Below are 26,165 nucleotides of genomic sequence, written 5' to 3' on the forward strand. Positions count from 1 at the left end.
CGAGAAGCTATTTGATGGATGCGAGGTAAACCACATCGTAGATTGAGCAACGATGAAGCCGACGTCCTCGCAAACATCGGGTCGCAAGTGCCTCCCGGTCCCGCCGGGAGTGTTTTGGGAAGAAATAGCGGAGAGATCTATGAAGCCAAAAAAGGTGCAGAAAAAAGAAAAAACTTCGACACCCCTCACATAAACCACGGAGGATGAAGAGGAACAAGAGCTTGTGATGATGGTACAGGTTCCTTGGATGCAAGCATATATATCATACATCCTCAGGAAAGAAATACCCGACGATCCAGTTGAAGCAAGGCGAGTAATCCGACGGTCTAAGGCTTTCACGGTGATCAAAGGAGAACTGTACAAGCGAAGTATTTCAGGCGTTCTGCAAAGGTGTGTAACACCCGAAGAAGGAAGAGTAATTCTGAAGGATGTACACGAAGGAATATGCGGCCACCACGCGAGTAGTCGAGCCATCGCAGCCAAGGTTTTTCGGGCAGGATTCTACTGGTTAACAGCAATCGAGGACGCCAAAGAAATAGTAAGGACTTGCGATGCGTGTCAAAGGTTCGCCGCAAAACCTCACTCTCCAGCAGCAGAACTAACACCAATACCATTGTCGTGGCCCTTCGCACAATGGGGACTCGACATGGTGGGCAAGTTACACAAATCGTGGCCAGGAGGAAAAGAATACATGCTAGTAGCCGTCGACAAATTTACAAAGTGGATAGAAGCGAAGCCGATAAATTCACCAGACGGAGCATCCGCAGTAAAATTCATAAAAGGCCTCGTCTTTAGATTTGGAGTGCCCCACAGCGATCGTCACAGACAATGGCAGTAACTTCACATCCCACGAATTCAAAGATTATTGCAAAGAAGTAGGTATAAAGTTACACTTTGCGTCAGTTGCACATCCTCAAACCAATGGGCAAGTCGAGAAAGCCAACGGCATCATTTGCAATGGCATCAAGAAACGCCTGTTAGGACCATTGGAAAAAGCTCGACATACGTGGCCAGAAGAACTACCAAGTGTGTTGTGGAGCATCCGAACAACACCAAATACAGCGACACAAGAGACACCGTTTTTCCTGGTCCATGGAGCAGAGGCAGTACTACCAATAGAAATAGAGCACGACTCCCCTAGAGTCACAGGGTATAATGAAGAAACTTCAAAGATAGCATTGGAAGACGATGTAGACGCACTCGACGAAGCCCGAGACGAAGTATTATCAAGAGTAACCAAATACCAACAGGACTTGAAGAATTACCACAGTCGACGTTTGCGGCCAAGATCCTTTCAAGTGGGAGACTTAGTTCTTCGGCTCACACAAAAAAGTCATGAAAAACTCGAATCACCATGGCTTGGTCCCTATATTGTCACGGAAGTGATCGGCGGAGGAGCATACAGATAAAGGACAAGAAGACAGGGGTGGAGGAGCAAAACCCCCGGAACGTGGCGCAACTCAGGCGGTTCTACGCCTAGAGCTAAAATATAGTCCTTGTAAAACTTCAATGTACCGAAACGCCCACGAGTTTTCAGCACGCACTCTTTTCCTTTTTCGGGGCACCGAGTGGGGCCGGGAAAGGTTTTTAATGAGGCGGGCTCGTGGTAGCTGCAATATAATAAAGATAGTGTCAATATAACTTTTCTTCCTCGACATGCTCAAATCTCCAACCCGACGAATTTCAATATAGTTCCTCGCATAAAGAAAAGCCTCGCCTTGGTATTAAAATACCTCGTGAGTCAATAAAAATACAAAATAGTACTAAATAAAGAAGCTCGGGGGCTGATATTCGCCAAAATTACATATTATTGCCTTGGTTCAAAACCTCGCACTATACAAATACAACGAATAGTCACCGAAAACACTCGGGGGCTAGACAAATATAGAAATATGATGTTCGCTTCACAATATAATGACAATCACGATTTACAAGGAAGAATTAGCTACCAAAGGAAAAAATTAGTCATGGTTCAATATATTGTCAAGGGTAATCTCGTCTTCTTCGGGAGCAAGCACCAAGAAAATCAGCATAATGTCCATCCGCAAAAAGTCGGCATCCATCCGAAGAAGGTCTTCAATCATTTCCTCAGCTATGGGTGAAACCTTCGTGTTAATACGGCCGACACCAACTCTTCGGCGCCGTACCTTCTCATGGACTCTCGCAACAACTTGGGTCGATCAAGCTTTCGAGTGGCAGATCTGAAGCATGATAAGAGCAAATCTGGCGCCAGCTACTAGTTGAGCTTTGACAAAGTCATGGATCCTGTGGGCATCCTTAAACTTTTCCATTAGCTCGAGAAGAGACTTTGGTTGAACGTTTCGAGGAAACATGGAATTATAAACCATAGACAAGGTCTTGGTACAGAAGTCAAGGAAGTCGCGAGTTTGGGAGGCGCGATCTTGAAATCTGACAATTTGGCGGGTCCTCTCTGGGGTAGCCCAAAACAGAGAGCCATGATCAAGGGAAAGGTTAACAAGGAGGTTTGTCCTAGTATTTACCCTTTCCTCTTCAACGAACGATATCAGTAAAGGAGCCTATGAAAACAAAGAAACAGAAAACTTCAAGAGACGTAGCATGAAGACGGAAGATAGTGAGAACGAAACAAACATACCCGACATATCTGCACTGGCCTCATTCAGTAATTCGAGCATGAAATTTTCTCGAGTAGTTGCCTTTTCAGCCTCGGAAGCAGCAACCTCCCTGGCAGCCACGGCCTCGTGAGCTTGTTGAAGTGCAACTTTTTCGGCTTCAGATGACTTGCGAGACTTCTCCATCATTACAAGTGTTTGCTTCTTCGCATACTGAAGTTGTTGCCGAAGTTCATCCAATTCTTGTGGTAAAGAATCTTCGGCAGGTGTAGTACCAGCAAAAGCTCTCTTTGAGTGAGAAGAAGGCGAGATATTGGAAGGACCAGGAGCTGGAGCTGGCGTATAATTGTCAAAAATCAACTGGAAAAAAGAAAATATTTCGACATCAATCACTGAGTAAAGATAGATTTCCATTCATTCCCATAATATATACATGTCTATTACAAAAGAAGGACCTTCTACAGACCTACGGAAGCAGTTATCGCCAAAGAACACTATGGCGACAACGCCAAAAGGAAGAAGTATGCTAAAAAGAAAAAGCAAAGAGGCATTCAACTAGACCTCCGGCCTTGATGAGCTAGGAGTTGAAGACGGCTTGATCCCGAGATAGGCCAGGATTTTCTTCGTATTGGGCTTAGCTGCCAGCGACTTCCATTTTGATTGCTCTATCTGCTCAGTGTCGCCAACTTTCGCCAAGTCGATAGTTTCCTGGCTATCGGCAACCAAGGCAACAGTGTTTTCAACAGCGACCTTCATATTCTCATGACGCACCCTCAGCCCAAGATCTTCTGGTGGATTAAAGCACTTGGCCAAGTTAAGGAAAGTCGCGGGTTCCTCTTTCTTTGGGAAGAAATAGGGAAAGAGCCGCGACAGCCCTGCTTTGGCATTATCAATGCCTTCGCGTGCCTCCGACCCCTGACACTCGAGGAATGAAAGGGCGTCAAGAAGGGCATCATTGTCGGGATCTTCAAGTTCAAACTCTTGAGTCTGTTCTATCCGTCAAGAAAGAAATTTATTGAGCAACGTGATGAATGCAGAGAAGAAAATACAAAGGATATGAAGTGGTTCAGATACTTACTGAGGAAGCGGCGACTTTGCGTCCTTATACGTTTAAGGATCGCTTCCTCGCGAGCAGATTGTGCAGCTATGTGCTTGCTCAGCGAATTCTCGGCAGCGTGAAGTCTCTTTCTAAGATCCTCGACACCAGCAGCTTCAGTCTTGGCCTTGTCAGCCTCTGCTTTAGCTTGAATAGCGTCTAATTCGGCTTTCTTACGAGCCTCTTCACTTTGCTCTAATTTTTGAGCCAGTGCATTGGCACGATCGTTGATAGCCGCCAATTTTTCTGCCAAGAAAGTTAAAATTTCGATAAAATATCGGCAACAAAGGAGTAACAGAGTAATGGTAAAAAAGAAAAGCAGCAAGGCATCACCTTCAGTTTGGTGAGCATATTCACGATACCCAATGAATTGAGCACCGATGCGAATAAGCTCTTTGATCATGGGCTGTTACGGAAAGAAAAGGACAAAGCAAGAAAATTTCGGTATGAGAAAAATATAATGGCATTTAGAAGCAAACAGAGGAAGTACAGACAGTGACAAGAGTATGGAGAACTTACATCATCCAAGAGAGGATTCGAAGAGCTACTCAATTGGAGATTCGGCTCCGGAATTGCTTCAGTCCTTGCCCTTTTCGGTGAAGGGACAAGGGGGCTCGAAGGAGGAGTAGATGTGCCGACGTTTTGTTGAGGAGGCGAAGATTCTTCTCCTTCAACTCGGCTTCTCCGAAATAACTAGAGTATGTGACGTACTCGTTCGAGCAGTCACATCCAAAGTTGGTGTTTCTTCATCATCATCACTATGGAAAAAGAGGTGACAGCATAAAAAGCAAGGCAAACAAAATTCTTCGAATAGAAAAAAAAAAAGACAGGGAACTCACGAACTGATGAGACTCAAGATATGGGTCATACGCTGCCTTTCGCGGTGAAGGAGCAACTTCTTTGGGTTGGGAGGTCCCGGAATCTTCGACATCACTCCTTTTCCTTTTGTTCTTGGGAGAAACAGCAGGAGGAGGAGATTGTGCTGATGTCGTACCTTCAGAAGCAGCATCCTTTTCAATAGATCCCGCAGATTTTCGAGAATCTGCGGGTTCATTCACAAAAGAGGGGGCCTCCTGGTTGTCATCGGCGACAACGGCCCTTTCCTCGACATCTCCACCCTCAGGAAGAGGAGGAAGAGAATCCATAGTAGGATGGTTCTGCAGAAAAATAACGACAAAAGAAAAATTAGAGAGATATCAAAACAATGAGATGCAGGAAAAGTTCGGAACAAGATAAAAATTCGAGAAGATAAAATACCTTGGGGAGAGGATTGGTGGAGCTGTATGGTTCCACGCGGCAAGAGGAAGGAATAGGATCCCTCTTGCTCAGCGAGGAAATTCTTCGAATAAGCTTTTCCAAGTCCTTCACAGAAAGATCATTGGAGAGCCTATTGGCGTCATTGTCGCCAGCATATGTCCAAAGGGGATTTTTGCGAGCCTGAAGAGGCTGCACTCTAATCCTAAGAAAATAGGCAGTAATTTGGACACCAGATAGCTCTTTGCCTCGAGTATTTTGAAGCTGATGAATACGAGACATAAGTGCTTCTGTCGCCTTTTTCTCTTCTTCGAAGCTTCAACGATCCCAGGAGCGGCGGCGTTGAATTTTGGCACTTCCGTCAAAAGGGACTATGTTGTGCTCTACGGAGTTGGCACTTTCTTCGTGTATGTAGAGCCACCTTTTGCGCCATCCTTGGACAGAATCGAGAAATTTGACGTCGAAGTAATCAACGTCAGTTCGGACACAGATAACAACACCACCTATGTTATAAGTGGCGTTGTGGGAGCCATTGCGGCGGAGGCAGAAAATGCGTTTCCAAAGAACCCAATTTGGAGTGATTCCAAGGAAGCATTCGCACAGTGTGATGAAAATAGAAATATGAAGGATGGAATTGGGGGTCAGCTGGTGCAGCTGAATCCCATAGACAAAGAGAAGGCCGCGGAGGAAATCGTGAATTGGGGTAGAAAGGCCGCGGATGAGATGATCAACGAAACTAACCCGGTACTCCATTGGAGGGTTGGGGTAGCTTTCTTCGCCGGGAAAGCGGATGGCGTCTTCTTTCTTCATCAAGCCAAGCCTCTTCGAGCATGTTGACGTCTTGGTTGGAGATTTTAGATCTCTCCCACTCAAGATCTTCGGCGGCCATCTTGGATTCTCGGAGTACTGTGGCGAGTGAGTCGCGTGCGCGGTGGCATCAACGGCACTGGACAAAGCAATGCTTGTGCGTGCGGAAGATGAAACAGAGTTGGGCGTAAGGGAAGTTTTTGCGTAGAGGGAACATATGTGCGGCGCAAGCGAAGGAGTGGACCGAGGTTGAAGAAAGGCTTATATAGGATTCGGGAGAAGCAAAGCACCGTTGGATGAAGAAATCGTGTGGTGGAAAAAGATTTAGTAGATAAAAGGGTAAAAAGGTATTTTTACTGAGGTGGAACAGCACAAGCGTACCGTACGTGCGCCAGGAAAGCGGAGGACGTGTGTCCCCCACTTGCACGACGTGTCAACGTGGTGATAACAATGGACCCACAAGGCAGAAAAATTCCGACTATTAATAGAGATGAAGTGAATTTGACAAAGGAAAGTATGTCGACAAGAAAAATAAAAGAAGAATGGTGACAGGAGAATTTATTTGAATACTTCGGGAGCCTTTGGTCAAATACAAGTTTTTGCCCAAATGCTCGGGGGCTACTTCGATAAAAGTAAAATTTCGACTATGGCAATATAGAAATTGCGGGAGCCTACAACCAAGCACAAGTTCTTGGCTGTAGCCTCGGGCTACTCCCATCGGGAGCGCTGTTCGCGCACCCGAGAGATAAAAAAAAGAGAATATCGGGAAATAATGACAATATAGCGACAAGGTGGACTAAAATGTTGAGCCTACAACCAAGCACAAGTTCTTGGCTCGTAGCCTCGGAGCTACTCCCATCGGGAACGCCGTTCGCGTGCCCGATGAAATTAAAAAGGAAAAGGAAGAAAGATAGAAAAGCAAGAGAGTATATTTCGAGTTATAATTAACTCTACATATACTCCCATCGGGAGATTAATATAAATCATATTTGATTCAATAAAATGTGCCATTCCAACAGCCGGAAAAGCACTCGACAATATATTCTCAGAACGCCAAAGTTGCGATCAATTTCTGAATGCCGCAAATTTGCGAAGGTAAGACCCCAGATCCGTTCTGCTGGGCGTGGCATCGCCGAAGACCGCGCTCGCTACTTTTATCCGTATCAACAGATACGAAGAAAAATCCTAACGGACGCGTTAGGTACTCGATAAATTTGACTGGGACTCGACGGAATGGTAAGACCTTAAGCGGCACTCGTCGAAGTTTGCACCAAGTATCCCGAGATCATGTCCAGGGACGTGATCTTGAAGTAGGTTTTTGCGGATTGCCACTAGAGCAGCTTAACTAGTACCTGATCCGTCGGATGAACTAGCCCCAACTACCAATATCCCCGTACAATATAGAAATTTATATAAAGAAATATAGAAAAGTTTAAATTGTCGAATAAAAATAAACAGTGGAGATTTTCCCCGACTCTACGATTCAAGCAAAATCTCGGGGCTATCGACATAGGCATCCCAAATGGGCCTGCCAAAGATAGTACCCGGGGTTTAATGAAGGCCCACTACCCGAAGAATAAGAAGGTTCGAGAGCCCAAGATATATTAAGGAAAGTAGAGTTGTAATAGGAAGTGTTGTTTGTAATCCGGCGGGATGAGTTAGAAACCGTCCCGGACTCCGTAACTTGTACAAAACGAAACCCTCGGCTCCACCTCTTATATAAAGGGGAGTCGAGGGACGAGGAGATCATCGAATCATTGTTCACAAACCCTAGTTTTCATAATCGTCGAGTACTTTTCGGCTGAAACCTTCGAGATCTACTTGCCCTCTACTTCTAACTAAACCCTAGCCTATAACCCGTAGGCATTGACAAGTTGATACCTTGTCAGCTAGTGTTTGTGTGGAGGAGTGGATGAGGAAGAAGAGCGTGCGCCCTCTTTATATAGGCCGGAGGCGGGCCACGGCCACGGGACGTGTGGCGTCGCCATTACTGCATTGGCGGAGGTGGGCGGTGGCCGCTCGGCAGGCGAGGCATCGCCATTAACATGGCGCAGACTGCCGAAGCGACACAGCTCATACACAATCATAATGTTGGTCAACCATCCGAACCGGGATTCCAGTTATTCATACGGCGCCACTCGCTGACGCGCCTGAGAAGACACATCGACGCATGGTCACTGCCAGGCGGGCCCGAAGAAACGTCCATCTGACGGAGTGGACATTTTACACGTTCAGAGAGCCCGCATCCGAGGCACATATTTGTGCTTGGTTTGCATCGTCGCGGACGATCCGATCACTTTGCGTCGCCGCGCTGGAATACGAACCCGACGTATTTTTCAGACTGGCGGACGCAAACTGACGCTTGTCCTTCGCTGCTCATAAGCGGCGATAACCACTTCGCTGTTTTGAGCTTTTCAGCACGAACACATCCGGACGAAAGCTCAGGTTCAGCACTGTGCAATCACTAGCTAGCTCGTCTCCGATCAGTCCATAAAAAGGAAGAGAGCACTCAGCACTGGCACACTTCACTCTACAGTCCACCGTGCCGCTGTCTACCTAGACTCCTCTCCGCCAATGTACGGTACGCGATAGGTCACCGGGATAAGTGTGTGTGTCACGCACTCAGTGAAATCCAACAAGTAGCCAAGTTTTTCTTCCCGCATTGCGTACGGCAGCGGTGTGCCTGTTTAGCTTCGGCGGCCGTATCATACACCTGGAAGCCTAGTTATCTAGGGCCGGCCACGGCTTGCGGTACAACTACTGCAGTGCTAATTAATTTTGACGTTGAGTGGCCGTTCAGAACAGTTCACGGTTCAATCAGCCAAGGCTCTGGCATCTAGCTTAGCTTGGAGGCTAGCTCGAGAGGTGCTCTGTTCTTCAAACATGGTCCAGAGATAACGCAGTGCCCGTACAATCAATTTGCTATAGTGGTACCGTCTTATCCGTTGTTGCAGAGTCTACACGATCAGTTAATGATCGCAGTGCAAATGACGTAGCGTCAACATTTCACGGGGGTGAAATTTTCGGTTGGTGTAACTAATGCACGTACGTCTCCAAATTCTGTTTTGGAAATTTGAAGTTTTCTTGTTGAAAAGGTTAAACGTAACTTGTTTGCTCAATATCGGCAACATAGTTCAGCTTTGGGAAAAACGCAACAGAAGCAAAGCCTCGTGAAAACTAACTTTTTTTTTCCTAACGTTGAGATGTGTGGCGTTCACTTTTTTTCCTGGATAAACGAAATACGTATTAATATCACGTTAATACCAATTATAAACAACGCCTGCAACAAGACAATGTTCTAAAGACATTACGGATAAACACAAGAAAAAAAACAATAAGAAGAAAATGAAGAAATAACTCCGCTACATTGATCTATTTCTTGAAGCTATAGCACGTCGACTACCAGAAGTTCAAGTTCTCTAAAAGTGACACCTCAAAAAAAAATACACAAGCATCATCATCATCCGATCATAGATCTTAGCTTTTTTTTATCATGGAGAAAGTTCGAGCTCAAATACTTTGTACTCCTCATATGCTACCGCCCCAACTTGCCGATGCTGCCCCTACGAGTCACGAATCAACTAGGAAATTCCTCATCGCTCCAAAGACTTGTACCATTACTAGGCATCAAAACCTTAGAATTCACCATGGGAATAGAAAGATATATCCCATGATGAAAACAAACAACAAAGCTTCACGTCTAGCCCTCCTGCAACCAAACGTGCATTAAAAAAAGGTGCACATGACCGAATCCGTAATCTACATGCATTAGGCGCCCAATCGAGATTGCCAACGGAGCCTTACAAAACTCAACACCGACCAGATCAGTAAGGGCATACAACAAGTAGAACACCATCTTGGCGCGAGAACCCAAACAGTGGATCTCGCGATGCGGACTAGACAGAGGAACGTGGTGGAACCGGCCACCGCACGAGTCGTACCACGTACCATCTAGCGTACACCAACCGATTGACAAACGTCAAAGCGGCACGTGCAATGAATCGCGCTGCTAGTCGTTGGAGTGTGTGTGTGTGTGTGTGGAGGGGGGGGGGGGGGGCTAGAACATATCCCTCTCCCAAAATAACCTAGCACGGTGTGACACGTCTTGGCCCCCTCCCATGAAAACATTTCCTTCGGGATCACAACTAGGATGATGCACCGAGACATGTTTTATCCTAACTCTCTAGGGTGATGCCCTCCACGTTGTATTCAGCACGGGTTTTAAAACACCCTTGGGTCATGCTCCAAAGTAACGGCTGAATCAGCAGTTTCCGTGGAGCCTAGCCCATTGTCGCCGAAAACTACACCGCCGCATGCAACTGTTGAGAACCGTGGGAGACGCCCCCATTTTCTCCATGCATACACTCCACTCTAGTCACCGCCCTCTTCTCTCTCTCTTAGTGACACGCACTATCACGCCACATCAACCGTCCCTCCGATGTCTACCTCGACGGCTCGACGCCTCCGGCTCCGACCCTCCACCGTGTGCTACCCCAGCCAAGATTTCCCCCCGTTGGGCCGGTAGGAGGCCGCTGATTATCCGCGAGTTCGAAGCTAGCTAGGTGTGCAACGCAGCTGTGCCGATTAATCTTGATGTTGTGTCGGTGTTAAATCGACCTCCCCCTTTAGCACGGAGGCCGGGGCCGAGCACGAGACAGATGGGCTAACAAATACCTCGCACCAATGATTAGAAGACAAAATGGATCATTGATTCCTGCCAATTCAGAAGGCGACTTCTGGTGGTAATTCTAAGTCATAGAAGTTCGTGAACGTTCCATGAAGGACACAAGCTGGCATGATCAGAGTTGTTTCAAACTGGGCGTTCAATTTGTAAATCGGCAGCGTATTACTAGTTGAGCGTTTAATTAATATTTTCAGGGGTTTGTCAAGACCATGGAAAAAAATAGCGCGCTATTCCAACGCTAATAGCACGCTATAGCATATCTGGAGAGCCGACGCTACGCTATTTCGGCGCTATAGCGCGCTATTCGCGTTAATAGCACGCTATAACATGCTAATAGCGTATTTTTAGACCCGCGCTATTTTGTTATAGCGCGCTATTTTTTTCCTTGGTCAAGACCCTCAAAGGCGACTTCCAGAAAGAAGCCGCACTAAGCCGCACCAATCACGGATAGACCCGAAGCAAAGACGGCTTAGACAACTTTCCTATTTACGGCCGCTTCCTAGTTGGGCTTGCACAAGATGAGATCTTGTGAACAACCACAAATTTGTTTCATATTTTTTGGACATGTAAAAAGTTGAATTTTGTGAAGCGAGTGTGGTATCAAGATATTTTTCAAAAAAAAAAGGGGGAGTTGAATCCTCCCTCCTGGAAAAGGTGATTTCACTTTCTGCCGGTAGAGACACAAGACTCCACTGTAAAAAGGGCCATCCGACGTGATCTCTCCACATGCGGCGAAGCATTCCTCGCCGGCTCCGCAATTCGGGAACCGCGCTCGTGCTCTCACCTCTGAGTCTGACCAGATCGGCCGAAACGACGTAACTCACAGTCACAGTTTTCCTCTGGCCGACCACGCTTGGTTGCTAGCCTGACATGCGCGGCCGCATCTCGCCATTTTCGGTGAGTGGAGGCAGGTCTTGGCTTGTCCTTGCTGCTACTGATAAGCGCGCGATAACCATTTCGCTGTTGCGAGCTTTTCAGCACGAACAGATCCAGACGAGACGAATGGTCAGGTTCAGTACTGTGGAATCACTAGATCAGTCCATAAAAAGGAAGCGAGCACTCAGCACTGGTACACTTCACTTCTACACCGTGCCGCCATCTATCTACCACAACGCTCTCGCCAGGCGCAACACACGACAACAGCTTGGATCACAGGATCAGCGTCGCCAGGAGCAACGGGCTTGCACGCACGCACGCAGTGAAATTTAACGAGTGGCCACGTTTTTCTTCCGGCTTCGCGTACGGTAGAAACAGTCATAGCTTTGGCTAGAGTCCGACCGCCGGTTTGGCGGCCGTCATGCACCTGGTGGCCTAGCTATCTAGGGCCGGCCAAGGGTTGCGGTACAACAGTACAACTACTGCATTGCTAATTAATCTGATGTTGAATGGTCGTTCACAATAGTTCACGGTCCAATCCGCCAATTGCCAGCTCGGGAACCTAGCGTAGCTTGGAGGCTACCTCCAGTTCTTCAAACATGGTCCAGAGAAAAACAGTGCCCCGATGGTCGGACAATCAATTTGCTATAGTCGTGAGTACTTACTACCGTCTTATCCGTGGTTGCATAGTCAAACCAGTTAATGGTCACAGTAGAAATGACGTGACCTGAATATTCTGCAGAGCTCTGGAAATCGTGTGTAGACATGCATGTTTTCCAAGTCGCCGTCTTCGATCTGAAGAAGGTGAAACGCAGCGTAACTTCCAGATCTACATACTGGACATGACACGAAACGGTGACAAGTTAAGGTACAGACACGAAAAGTCCAAAAGTGCTACGGGCATGCATAGTCAAACCAGCTTCGACATGATAAGTCCCAGGACAAATGGACAATCAACTAGTCCAGCTCTTGGCGCCAGCAGACGGTTCACTCGCCAAGTCTCTTAAACAAGGGGGCCTTGCTAGCACAGATCACTGGGCCAGATGCAGCTATGTTCCACAAGTACTTTGATGGCTGGCCCAAGCGGAGGCCGTGAAACCTCAACATGTGATTTGACCAGCCATGCTTCTCCAAGGGCCGAGCAAGTCTATGAGCCCATGTGATTCATGCTGTGCCGTTTTTTCTCCTGGGCGGGCCTTTTGCGTCTTCTCAAGAAACCATTTGTGAAGGTCAGAAAAAAAAGGAAAAGAAAATCCTGTGTCTGATCTTTGAATATATATATTTTTTTCGGATTATTATTGAACATAATGTAGATTTTAAAACAAATATTAGATAGTCAAACTAACGTCCAATTTATACTAAGTTTCTATATATTTTATGTAACGTTATACTCCCTCCGTCCATAACAAGATGTCGGAGATTAGTTTAAATTCAGATATATCTATACATTAAATAGTGTCTACATACATCTAAAATTGATATAAACTTGCCACATCTTTTTATAGACAGAGGTACTACTAGAAATCTCTCTATTAAGATATTTGCTTGAATATACCCAATAGATATATATATACTAAATTAAAAAAAAAAGATATTTAGTGGTTCATGTAGATGCAGGAGATGAGGATGTGTAAAATTATGTCAATGTCTACACGTTAGAAATTAATAAATTTTTGATATAAATTATAATTGTTTACCACACGATAACTGTAATAATTAATATAATTTACAATAAAAAGAATGATACAATTAATATTATTAACATTTTATATTTAATTAATTATGTGAGAATGTATGGTTATTAGTTATTTAGCAGTGTATAAAATTTTAGTGTAAGTTGTATTTATTAAACTCGCTTGTTGGAGCGGGCTAAGTCCATCCACGAAGAAAAACACCACTCAGTCTGAGACGGTCTGCCCAATTACACCGGGGAGTCATGAAGTTAGTTTGTGAGTTGTTGTTTGAGCATGACGCTTAATGCATGTAGTTAGTGAGATGATGTTTGAGGATGACGCTTAGTGCATGCACTGGACAATTCGATTCTGAAACTACCGAAGAAGATTGTGCTATATGTGCCCCCCCTTTTCTCCAGAATGAATTCGCCCGACATGACGAATCCTGCTCTCCTGTCTTTCTTTCTCATTGAATGAACCACTGCCAGGGACGCCTCTATGCCTATGAATTCAATGATTTATGTAAAGATAACCTTCGGTTAGATCTTAATGGAAATGAAAAGAAAATCTTTTGCGCATTAGGGAAAATAAAATAAGCGTGTGCACGTTGCAGTTAGGTATTTTTTGCACAATAATAAAACTTGTAATACAACTTACTCAATCGCGTTCCAGCTCTGAATGAGTTTTTTTTTCCACAATAACAAAACTTGTAATTGTACAGTCAAGCACATGGTGGACGAACCTCAATATTCCCGAATCATCGCGCCGAACCGTGGAGTGGGGACGACGTAGAAAAATGCTATCAGGACAGCAACGGAACCTACCACAACGGCTAGTCGTCGTCCGGCCCATCGCCCAAGGGTCACATCCCATCTCAACGGGAAGACACGGGTGCATCCGGTACGTCGTTGCCGATCCAACAGCGGAAGGATCCGCCACGTGGCACCGAAACTAGTCGTTAAGACTCCGCGGCCCAAAAGAGTGGTTAACTTGGCCGGCGCTTCTTCGTGCTGATCACGCGGCATCTCGGCGGGGGAGACTTGAACGTCACAGCTGTTTTTGCTTAGCCCACACCGGACGTGCTTCTCCCGCTATAAAAACCAGACTCCTCCCCTCCGTCTCAATTCACAGCTCGCAGCTCAAGCCTCCCGCAGCTTCTATACACGGAGCCAGAGCACTACTCCGTAGCTTGTTGCCGCCGCCCTCCTCGTCCCCGAGTCTCCGTTCACCACCAGCAGCACTAGCCAGATGGCTCGCTTCGCCGTGGTCGCCGCCATCGTCGCCCTCCTCGCCATCACCGCCGCCGCGCAGAGCCCCATGCCGGCGCCCAAGATGGCCCCGCTGCCAGCACCCCCGGCGAAGTCCCCGGTCGCCACGCCTCCAATTGCTGCGGCGCCGTCCCCGATGACCGCCTCTCCGCCGTCCCCGCCCACCGGCTTGGCCCCCACCGACGCTCCTTCCGCGATGACGCCCTCCGCGGTCTCCGCCGCACCGGCCGGCGCACCCACCGCTGGCGCCCCCGCGAGCTCTGATGTGTACGCCTCCTCCGTCAGCTTCTTCGCCGTCGCTGGCGCAGTCGCCGCCGCCGTCATGTTCTAGATGGAAGCCATCTTCGCTCCACTGCCGAAGGACTCTGCTTCACTGTTGCTTATGCAACGAGATTCTTTTCACCTATTCTTTATTAGAGGCTGCGGATAGAGTGACATACATTGCCATGTTACTCTCTTGCTAGTACATGTACCTGCGATCATTATGAATACTGTAGAATTCTTTCATTTGTTACAATATCTCCCGTCATTGGTGTCTTCTCTGCTTGTCTGCTTTGCAACAAGTCACGAAACTTACAGCGGTCAGTTGTGTGGAGCCCTACCAACGCGAGATGTAGCCGTGTAGCTAGCGACTGTGTTTTGCTTGTTCTTTTTACAGTGCCGCCATGAGATGCTGCCTATAGTAACTTTTACTTCATCAGGATGAAGCGTGACGCGCTGGAAAAGAAAGAGGGAAGTCAATTCGGTGCTCAAGCGAACAGTTGTAGCCAGCTCAAGCTTTTGCTTTACCAGTCCTACGAGGTATTCAATTTTGTCCGTAAATACACACCAGTTTAAGGGCATATCTAACGTCGACCTATTTTAGACATCAAATGTGTCTGGTTTATTCCGTTTGGATCAACTCACGGACATAAAACCGGCTGTACAGCCACATGTGTCCCTTTGGGTCAGTTTGTCCTAGCGGCCCGACACATTTAGTCCCCGCAGTCCGGATTAATTTTCTTCCAATTCCACCAAATAGGCCAATATATGTTGAAAAAAGGCCATACGAATTACAAATTGCAAATAAAATATGGATAATTTAGGAAATCACGTAGTTCACAAGCAATAGTACCAAATCATAGTGTAAAAGGAGACAAGTTTAATGCGCAATAGACAAAGTAAGAAAGATATGTGAGGAAGATCACACGTCGCGTTGGAATATGATGGATCGCATCTTCGCGAACCAAACCCATTGTTTCGGGTCCATGAGGCTCAAGCCGGCGAGCATTGTCCGGTTCTCCTCCGCAACAACTTGGCATCACCCTCAATCTTTTGAACTTCTATAGCTTGTTTTGTGATGTCGATGAAGGTGGCACATCTGGTCTCTTTCTCTCGGCGCCCTATATCACCCCTCTTGGCAATAAAGTGATTGGTCAAAAAATTGAACGCAAAATTATAATAATGGAAACATTTGCAAGTTAGGGTTAGCCACGATCTCATAGATTTTGAAATGTTGGGCTAGGTCGCGGTCCTACCATTGTGTTGCATGGAGGAAATCACACAAACCACCTGCTATTGCCGTCTCCGTGGCACAAATCACTCAACTTACATGCCTTTTGCACATACCACCAACTTTACATGTAATGCAAAGAGTTCCAAATCCAAGATTAAACTGCTTAATAGCAAATCTAACGACCCGGTATCACAAAACAAAGATGGGTTAAAATTTTCACCAAAATTTGGTCGAGCCTCACAAAAAGTGATAAATATTTTAACAAATGATCTAATTGTTCCAGACTTCCGCAGATTTGTTAGTTTATATTGTTTCACTTATTGGATTTTTCATTTGTTTTTATAATGTTCGAAAAATTCTAGTTGATGGCGTACGGATGCTACATCATCACATGTGGGCCATTGACTTTAGATTTGCTGTTAAGCAACATAATCTTACGTTTGGACCTTCGCGCAACAAATTATACGTAAAGTTGGTGGTTTGCGCAAAAGGTGGATGAAGCGAGTTCTATGCAACGAAGAGAATAATAGTTAGTGGTTTGTGGGAAAAGTCCGGTTTGAACATGGGTGCATGTGAACCCTAGTTGGAAATGCATTTTCCAAATGTTAAAAAATTCTGAAATAAAAATATCCGGGTACGTACGCATGTTTCATGTGTGCGTAAAAAGTTTTCGTGGAGAAACCACTTTTTTATTTCAGAATTAAAAAAAAAGACAAAATACGTCACATATATACTGCTATATAGCCCTGCAAAATTTCACTTTTTTGCCGAGACAAAATAAAAGGTTTTTTCGTCACGAAACTCATGTCCAGGGCACATATTTGAGATCATCTGGGAAATCATTTTGTGTTTCGATTTTTAAAACATGTTTTCACATCACAAACGGAACTTTTCAAAAAGTGGGTTCACACTCGTGGTTTGTGCAATTTTTTTTTTTTTGAGAAACACAGTACAAACGTAGGCGCTCACATACACGCGCATACACTCACCCCTATGAATGCACACACGCACACCCTACCCCTATGAGCACCTTCGGAAGACTGAGCCGGCGGATTAGATCTTGAAATTGACGAAGTTACCACAGGCGTCTCGCTGTCGACGGGAACGTCGCCTCCCACTGAATGAATATTCCGCCTTTTATAAGACACACAGATGTCAAACCTGGGTTTTAACTCTGGTGGGTTGGGGATACAACAATCCTCCTAACCACCCAACCTCAAGTTGGTTCGTGCAATTCTTGTTGTTGCATGAGATAAAACTTTATTTTTTTGGGCCATCTTCATGAGATGGATCTTGATCACTATGGCGGCCCTATTGCTTAATGAAATCCTGTTTTACATTTAAAAAAGTGCCCGGTTATTGAAGAGAGTAAAATCTCGTTCCTCAAAGAAATGAGCATGATGTAAGCCGAAGGGTGAACTTCCAGGAAAAGAAAAAATGTCAACTTTGGCCGGGCGCGGGGCGCCGATCCGCCAAGTGGGTGGCCACACCGAGCGCGGCGACAGTCTGGTCTAAAACGCGTTGTTGCCCGGAGTACGTGACAGCGACCGCGCTGATGCCGCGGCGTCTCGCCAGGCACGAACATTTACAGGCTGATGATGATGACGACACAGCTGTTGCTTCACCGACAAATTACGCGTTCCTCCTTGCTATAAGTACCCGCCAATCCCCTTGATTACCAGCACACAACTCGCAGCTTCTCACGCAGCCTCTACGCAGCAATCTCACCTCCAGTTCTCCAGATCTTCTCAGGCAAAGTCTTCCACCGATCACTAGCAGCACCGACGTGATGGCTCGTTTCGCCGTGGTCGCCGCCATCGTCGCCCTGCTGGCCGTCACAGCCGCCGCGCAGGGCCCTGGAGCGGCGCCCATCCCGGCGCCCAGGATGGCCCCGCTCCCCGCGCCGCCGACGAGGTCCCCGGCCACCGCTCCTGCGCCGGTCGCCACCCCACCCACCGCCCCTGCGCCAGTTGCCACCCCTCCCACCGCCGCGTCGCTGTCGCCGATGGCATCTCCCCCGGCCCCGCCTACCGAAGCTCCCTCCGCCATGACACCTTCCGCGGTCTCGGCCACACCGGCCGGCGCCCCCACCGACACCCCCGCGAGCTCTGCTGTCTACACGTCGACCGTCAGCTTCGTCGCCGTCGCCGGCGCTGTCGCCGCCGCCTTCGTGTTCTAGATAGATGGAGCGGGCAAGACTCTGTTTTGGTGTTAGTTTACGCTACGAGATTCGTTTTGTGATTCTTTTGTAGAGATTGATGAGGAAAGATTGCAACGACATTGCGATGTAATCTGGTTACATGTCATGCCTATTAATGAATATAAATTCTTTCATTTATCACCTTCCTTTTGTCAACTCAGCTTATATACAGCTCCCTCCGTTTCACGAAAATTTTCTTAATTTTGTTTGAAATTGGATGTATTTATCTAGTATTTAGTGTTCAAATATAATTTAAATTTTGACAAAGTTAAGATAGATTTCATGGGAAAAGTAGTTCGAGACTAAAATTTTGTTCTTCGATTCTTTTATTTGAGGCAGTGGGAAAGATTGCTATGTACTCCATCTACCACACCAAAGTTATCTTCTATTTGACAAACATCAATAAATCTAAAACGAACTATATAGGACGGAAGAAGTACTATACTAAGATACAATCTTTGCTAGAAATCATGCAGCCATTATATTATTTTTTTGACACAATAGCCATTATATTATGATTGGATATACTACTATGGTTATAATTCATTTGAGATCAAGAGTTGCACTAAGCCAGACCTTTTTTTGGGGGGAAATTATATCGGCTGAACGCACGCGAAGGGCGCCACCGCCTCGAAAAGTTCCCATGGTTATTATTTATTAATTTGTAGGGTCTTTAACTTGTAGGGTTTGGTAACTTTATTTGTTTACAAAAGATTTTCTTATTTTTTCTAAATTTGCATGTATCTGCATGCTAAAATATGTCTACATATATGTATATTTTAATAAAGTTGAGACATCTTTCTATAGATAGTGGCAATACCTACTCCCTCTGTTCTTCAATATAAACCATATAGTTTTTCGAGAAAATTCCAGAATATAGACTTTAGTGCGAGGCACTTCTATTTTCTCATGTCAAATGTATAGGAGTAATCCCGCCCAAACCTGTTGTAATTTTCTCTCAATATGTGTTTTTTAATTTCCGTATCAAAAACTATATGGCTTATAGTATTTAGAAACGGAGGGAGTATTTTTTTTCTTTCATGACAACATCCATTCATGCAAGTTGAGTCTAGATCGCTTTCTCAGTACGCATCCCGGCGATGCCAAAGTTCGCACGTTCGCCCGTGATCCTAGTCCTTCAAATTTATCCAAGTACCTAGATTATATATCAACATTTACAAGATCAAATTAGTTTGATTAAATATAGCATACTATTTTTTAATAATGTCATAAGTATTGATATTAGCACATATTTTAGCTAACATTTTATATTGACATGCTCAAGAGTTGGAACAAACCTAGAGCTTTATTTATTTATATTTTGTAAAAACTTCACCTGTCTATTGATAATCATTCATAGAAAAAAGGACCGAATTAGCACCGGCCAACGAGAAGCTAGTCCAACACTGACAAATAAGGTGATTTGATCATATTCAACGGAGGCATCCAGAAACACCAAACACCAGTAAAATTCTAAAGAGTATGAAAAATACAAGAAGGGCTAGAGGATGACCAAAGTATGAAAAACACTGAGACCAACCATTCATGTACCGAAATCTTATTTTGCTTGTTCTTTTTTCTCTCTCGCCTTGTATTGGTATCTTTATGTTTCCGTTGGGTTTTATATCTAGCCTATCCTAATTTGTTAAAAAAAACTTTAACATTGTTGTTATTGTACCTTTCTCGAGATGTTGCTTTTGGAGAATCTTCTCGCTTCTCGTGTGTTGTTAGTGCGGCGGTGATGTCGCTATTTCTATGTGTGCTTTAAAATTTGGATTTATAATAACTTAACCGTGTGCAACTTAAATGTCTTGAATTGCATGTGATATTAAGTTGCTACAGAGAATGTGTAGTGAATTTGTATTCATACTGTATAAGGAACCCTTGGTGGGGAAAAAGAGCTGTGAGACTGTGAGAACCCTCTGCTTTTTAACTTGCTCTGCCGAAACTGAAATTTACGCTTCTTGTATGCGAGAGACTAAACATACGTGATGCTGGAACTAATGGCTGACGCGAATCTTCAGTATGTTCAACGGTCAGAAGTCGTGATTAGCGCCGGGAGGCCAGGACGCGGTGCCTCGGCCCCAAGGATCAATATTTGCAAGTTTCAAAAGAAAAAAAAAGGATCAATATTTGCAGCGCGAAGGGCCACCCACCTGTACACTCGCAGCCTGGTCTCACGCGTTGGTTTGGTGGCCCTGGCGACAGTGAAACGTGGGCCCATGGCAGCTCGAGACTCGAACGTTACAGCTGTTGACTAACCGACACTTTAGACGCGCCACCCCACTATAAAACCCGGCTCCTCCCTCCATCCCAATTCACAACTCAAACAGCTTCTACGAACACAGCCTCAGCATTCGCTTTGCCATCTTCTGATCTCCTCTTCAAATCTTACCCAAGTCGATCGTTAGTAGCCATCATCGCCAACAGCCAGATGGCTCGCTTCGCCGTGGTCGCCGCCATCGTCGCGCTCCTCGCCGTCTCTGCCGCCGCGCAGGGCCCCATGCCGGCGCCCCGGATGGCCCCGCTCCCCGCGCCGCCGGCGAGGTCCCCTGCGCCGGTCGCCACTCCACCCACCGCCGCGTCGCCGTCCCCGATGGCCTCGCCCCCGGCCCCGCCCATGGAGACCCCGACCGAAGCTCCCTCCGCGGTGACCCCCTCCGCGATGACCCCCTCCGCAGTCTCCGCCACACCGGCCGGCGCCCCCAGCGACACCCCCGCGAGCTCCGCCGTCTACACGTCCACCGCCAGCTTCGTCGCCGTCGCCGGCGCGGTTGCCGCAGCCATCGTGTTCTAGATGGACAAAAGACTACGCTTCTGTTTTCGTGCTGTTCATATTACGAGATTCGTTCTATGATTCTTTATTCGTTACAGACAGATCGATCGAGGAAAGGGTTGACACCGCATCGCGCGCGATGTAGATCTTGCTACACATGCATGGGATTATCTTCAATGCAAATTCTTTTGTTCGTTATACCTCACCTGCCATATATATATGTGCTCTGTCCTACCGTGTGAATCTTTTATGAGCTTACCTACTGTCACGAAGATAATTCTTCCAGCAATTTGCTTCCATAAAACCACGAACGCGCACGGCACTTTTTATGGGCTGCCTGCCAAAAATATATACAGAAAGACACGACTCAGAAAAATCATGCCCACGCAGTTAACCACACTCGTCAGAACGTTGGCAACACCCAAGTCCAAATATGAAGTTCAACATATATAAAGTTCAGAATTTTCAATGTTCAAATTTAAAGAAAATAACATAGTGCGCATAACATAAAGTTCAACAAATAAGTCGAACACAAAATCAATTATTTTTGTCATGCCACTTTTCACGATTCCTCAACCAATTCAGCCTGGAGTTTTCCATGCATTCCCGGTCTTCGAACTCCTGGTGCACCCTGAGAAACCTTTGGATCCGGCCTTCGACTATTCTCTTGGGTCGGATCTTCTTCTCATGCACTCATTAGCATAGGGCACATCATGGCATGCTCATCCTTCTATGATCGTGTTGTGCAGCACGTAGTCATAATCCGGCTGAGAGTCTTCTCATCCTAGAATTTAGTTAGTCCCCGCACAATGGCAAAGAGGGGTTGCAACACGCCAACACCACAAATGATGCCTCCACATCTTTTCTAACATCCTATAGGTATAGAGAATCTTCTTCTTATCTTGGGAGTTTGAAGTTGGCTTCACAAATGTTGCCCATTTGCGGTAGATCATGTATGTAAATAAGAATATATGCCATTGTGTACTTGTGCATGTTGAGGTCAAAATCAAAAAGAGGTGCCTCTCCATGGGTTAACTTGGAAAACAATGTTCAACGGTGCACTACATTGATATCACTGCAAGACATGAACATACCAGAATAAGCATACCAAATCTAGGATAAGCATGCCCATCACATCTTTACTTGTTTTAGGGACTTTAGCGGGTTTTATTCAGTCATGGGTCAATTTAAGTGGTCTGCTTGAGATGCTCATTGCTTACATGGTAAAAGTCTTACCTTGATAGGTTTGCTCATCATTCAAAAATATGATTTGTTACTAGTTGTGGATCACCGGAGATGCGAAAGTATGAAATATAATCTTAGAGTGTGTAGCTCCACCCTCCATGATGGACGAGGTTACACACGTATTACGTCCGATACGATGAATAAAACTTACAAATTTAGCCAAAAGTCAAAGCTTACAAACTTTGATCAAATATAAATAAGAAAATAAAAACATCTATAACATGAGACAAATATATTACGAAACTAATATTGATTTGGTGTCATAAATTTGCATATTTTTTCTGTAACATTGGTTAAACTTAGAGGATATTGACTTTTCACTAAATTTATATACCTTAGTTATTGAAACGGATGGAGTGTGATAGGATCCCTTGTTCGGTGTGGAGGAAATCCTAAAGCAAGAAATTATGAGTTATGAGAGACCGAGCCAATATAGTCATGTGAAACTCTATGTAGGTTGAAAAAGAAACACGAGCGTTTGGTTCATATTAATAGAGCGTGATTTGTTTCGATAGTGATTTATGCTTCTTCTCTTTTAGCATTTAGTATTTTTCCTTTTACTGTGTGAAAAGAGGTGACACACCCAGGTCCACAATAACTACATCGCGGTTTCCCTGACTATCCCCGACTATCGTTAATAGAAACCAAAATCTATGGGGTTCATGAAGTGGTCAACACCAAAACCCGAAGCTATAACATTCCCACTTTCTTCTTCCTTGGCCATTTTCATGTGGTGCTTCTTTGATTCATAGGATAGAAAATGATAGGAATATAAAATAATAGAATTTGGATGTTATGATTACTTAAGTTTTATGGGAAGATGAATTGTGTTTGATTGTAGCAAGGAATTTTTCATGATGTATGATCCAATATTTTTTCTTATAAGATTTACACTAAGAGATTTCTATAGGATATATTTCTATGAGTCAAACAAGTTGGTTAAAAAATTTCCCACAGAATTAAAATCATACATAATTTTTATATAAATTCTATAAATCGAAAGAACACTTAAGCTGAGAACTAGAGACGTTACTTTCCTTCGGATCATCAGTCTTATAACTCACGTAAACGCACTAGTACGAAGGAAATGTTTTTCTTAATTTTCTTTTTGAAAAAATAAGTTTGGTGCTGAGAACTGCTGATGAGTTGTGCATTGCCTCGTTTTCCCTTTGCTGTTTGGCTTACTCTTATGAAGTCAAAATTCTACACGACTTGTGCAATAATGCAGGTTTTAGTGTTGACGAGTACCACCAAATTGGAACATACTGGTGGAGCAGGTAACGCAAAGTGTCGGTAGAAAAATGGAGTAGATCACATCCCTCGTCTTTGAGTATCCACAACGTGGCTCGAGGCTACTGGTCGTTAGACAGAGGACGCGGTGCCTCTCCGCGAAGGGATCAACTTTGCACGGCGCCGCCCCGCAAAGAAGTCTCCACCTGTGCACTCACATTCTAGTTTCACGCGTTCTTAGCCGTGACGCCAGCCCGAGACTTGAACGTCGCAGCTGTTCCTTAACCGACATTTCCAGTCGCCTCCCGCTATAAAATCACGCTTCCTCCCCTCCATCCCAAATCACAAGCCAGCAATCAAGTCCTTTCTTCTGTTCTTCTCCACCAGCAACAGCAGCACCAAGATGGGTCGCTTCGCCGTGGTCGCCGCGATCGTCGCCCTCCTGGCCGTCACCGCCGCCGCACAGGGCCCCATGCCGGCGCCCAGGGTGGCCCCGCTCCCCGCGCCCCCGGCGAAGTCCCCGGCCACCGCCCCTGCACCGGTCGCCACTCCGCCAACCGCCGCGTCGCCCTCGCCGATGGCCTCTCCCCCGGCCCCGCCAATGGAGACCCCGACCGAAGCTCCCTCCGCGGCGACCCCCTCCGCAATGACGCCCTCCGCTGTCTCTGCCACACCGGCCGGCGCCCCAGCCGACGCCCCCGCCAGCTCCGCCGTCTACACGTCGACCGTCAGCTTCGTCGCCGTCGCCGCCGCGGTCGCCACCGCCATCGTGTTCTAGATGGAGCGGAGACTACTCTGTTCTCGTGCTGTTCATACTTATCACGAGATTCGTTCTACGATTCTTTATTTATTATTAGGGACAGATCGAGGAATGGTTCGACACCGCATCGCGATGTAATCTTGCTACACATGCATGAGATTATCTTAAATACAGATTCTTTTATTCGTTGCCATGGATTGTGCCCTTTACCACTGTCTGAATCTTTTACGAGCTAACGTAGTGTCACGAATCACGAATACGGTTCAGTTATAATTCTTCCACCAAAATTGCTTCCACAAAAATACGAACGTGGCATTTTCATGGGCTGGCCGTTGAGGACACACTCGTTTTTTTCTTATATTCTTTTCTACCATTCTGCTGAAATATAGTACTTTCTCCGTATCGGTTTAACAGGCGCGCACGTAGTTTAAGATAAAATTTGACCATTAATTTTATCAACAAAATATAAATTTTACGTTAATGAAATTTATACTATTAGATTTATATTCAAATAAGGTTTCTAATGATATAATTTTCATGACATATTTTCCATATTTATTGATCAAATTAATGATCAAAGTGTTTTTTAAAACTAAGTGCGTGCCTGTTAAACCGATTCTTTCCCCTGTCCTGTGCTCGCCCTTCATTTCGTTCTATCTGTACCGTCACTTCAAACCACTAACACGACAAAGACTCACGAGTGCGTCCAACTGCTCACAAATTTATGTCCAAGGCCAAATGTGATTTTGCATTGCAAAAATAGGACTCAACACTCTGGTGCAACAACAACACCATTGGCAATATAACCACGAATCATTGTGATAGCCTCATTGGAGATGAAATTGCCCAGAGAATCTCCAGCGGTGTATATCCATCTATTGATATGTACAATGCACAATCAAAAGATAATTGAACATGTCAAACAGATAAGCACATAGTATGATTTAGGTTCGAGTAAATTTAATTTAAATTCAACATAAACTATGATTTAAGTTCAACATCATTTAATGTACATAATTCTAAAAGTTTATATTTAAATTTGAATAGAAACAAATACCTTAGTGCATCACATAATATAAAGTTTAACATATAAGTTGAACAAACACCAGTCATTTTACCCACGAAACATTCACAACTCCTCAACCAAGTTAGCCGAGAGTTGTCCATGCATCTTTCGGTCTTCGATCTCCCCATGCACCCTGAGAAACCTCTGGATCCGCTTGGATCGGATCTTCTCCTCATGCACTCATAGCTTGGGTTGAATCTTCTTCCCCTACATGCACTCATAAGCATAGGAATATATTGGCATGCTCTATGATCGATGCACGCTGCAAAAATCCCGTCGACAATGTTCTGATATCCGAACATAATAGTTAGTGCTCGGACAATCCCAAAGCGGGATTGTAACACCACAAATCCTCCTCCCACATCTTTCTAACTTCAGCTAGCATAGTGTTATGGAGAATGTTCTTTTACCTTGGTGTTATGATATTTACTTCACATATACTTTCCATTGGGCGCAAATCTTATCTGCAAGATATACTCCTTTCGTCCCATAAAATATGTCTTAACTTTGTCAAAATTTAGATGTATCTGAACACTAAATATTAACTAGATAAATTCGAATTTGGACAAAATTAAGACAACTTTCATGGGACGGAGGGAGTACAATATTTCATTTGTGTACTTGTGCTTGCTGTGCTCAAACTTAACAAGAAGGTGCCTCTCAATGGGCTAACTTGGAAAACAGTGTCAAGCAATGCAATACATCGATATCATTGGAAGAACTGAACATACCAAAAATCAGCATTTCGAATCAAGAGTTCCTGATCTCCGTGGAAATGCCCATGGCATGCCGCAGAGTAGGTCTTCCACCTCAAATGCAAACAATGCATGGATCCCCGCATACTAGGGAAGCATGTAGCTTTGTTCATTGCTAGCATCCTCTTGGTGTCTTGCTCATTTAGTGAACCTACTTACTCCTAACTAAATACCGCAATGACTACCCTCACACATCGGCACAAACTTTGGGAGGCGTTTAGGGCACTGCTGTAGGAAAAAAAACTCAGTTTTAGCGACTATGGCGGTTTTTAGTCAATGGGTCGATTTAAGGGAACTATTCAAGATGCTCATAGCTCACGTGATAAAAGCCCTCCCTTGAAAAAAAATCTCAGTTTTACGGTTCGTCATCTACAAATATGATTCGTTAC

At 45.2% G+C, this 26,165-nt stretch overlaps 4 protein-coding genes across 4 annotated transcripts; all 4 read left to right on the forward strand.

The window, feature by feature from the left end:
• The first annotated feature begins 14,120 nt into the window (after positions 1-14,120).
• On the forward strand, positions 14,121-14,789 carry LOC124696265 (classical arabinogalactan protein 5-like). The gene has a single exon (XM_047229016.1). The coding sequence runs from the start codon at positions 14,230-14,232 to the stop codon at positions 14,578-14,580; it is 351 nt and encodes a 116-aa protein (XP_047084972.1). The 5' UTR covers positions 14,121-14,229; the 3' UTR covers positions 14,581-14,789.
• Positions 14,790-17,501: 2,712 nt separating this feature from the next.
• On the forward strand, positions 17,502-18,085 carry LOC124696266 (arabinogalactan protein 1-like). The gene has a single exon (XM_047229017.1). It carries the CDS (start codon positions 17,534-17,536, stop codon positions 17,921-17,923), a length of 390 nt encoding a protein of 129 aa, XP_047084973.1. The 5' UTR covers positions 17,502-17,533; the 3' UTR covers positions 17,924-18,085.
• A 2,198-nt stretch (positions 18,086-20,283) lies between these two features.
• LOC124696270 (arabinogalactan protein 1-like) lies at positions 20,284-20,918 on the forward strand. Its single transcript, XM_047229019.1, has one exon. The coding sequence runs from the start codon at positions 20,379-20,381 to the stop codon at positions 20,739-20,741; it is 363 nt and encodes a 120-aa protein (XP_047084975.1). The 5' UTR covers positions 20,284-20,378; the 3' UTR covers positions 20,742-20,918.
• Positions 20,919-23,598: 2,680 nt separating this feature from the next.
• LOC124699710 (arabinogalactan protein 1-like) lies at positions 23,599-23,980 on the forward strand. The gene has a single exon (XM_047231969.1). It carries the CDS (start codon positions 23,599-23,601, stop codon positions 23,971-23,973), a length of 375 nt encoding a protein of 124 aa, XP_047087925.1. The 3' UTR covers positions 23,974-23,980.
• Positions 23,981-26,165: the final 2,185 nt, after the last annotated feature.

Source organism: Lolium rigidum, chromosome 3 (genome assembly GCF_022539505.1).
Source record: "Lolium rigidum isolate FL_2022 chromosome 3, APGP_CSIRO_Lrig_0.1, whole genome shotgun sequence".
Classification (NCBI taxonomy): Eukaryota; Viridiplantae; Streptophyta; class Magnoliopsida; order Poales; family Poaceae; genus Lolium; species Lolium rigidum.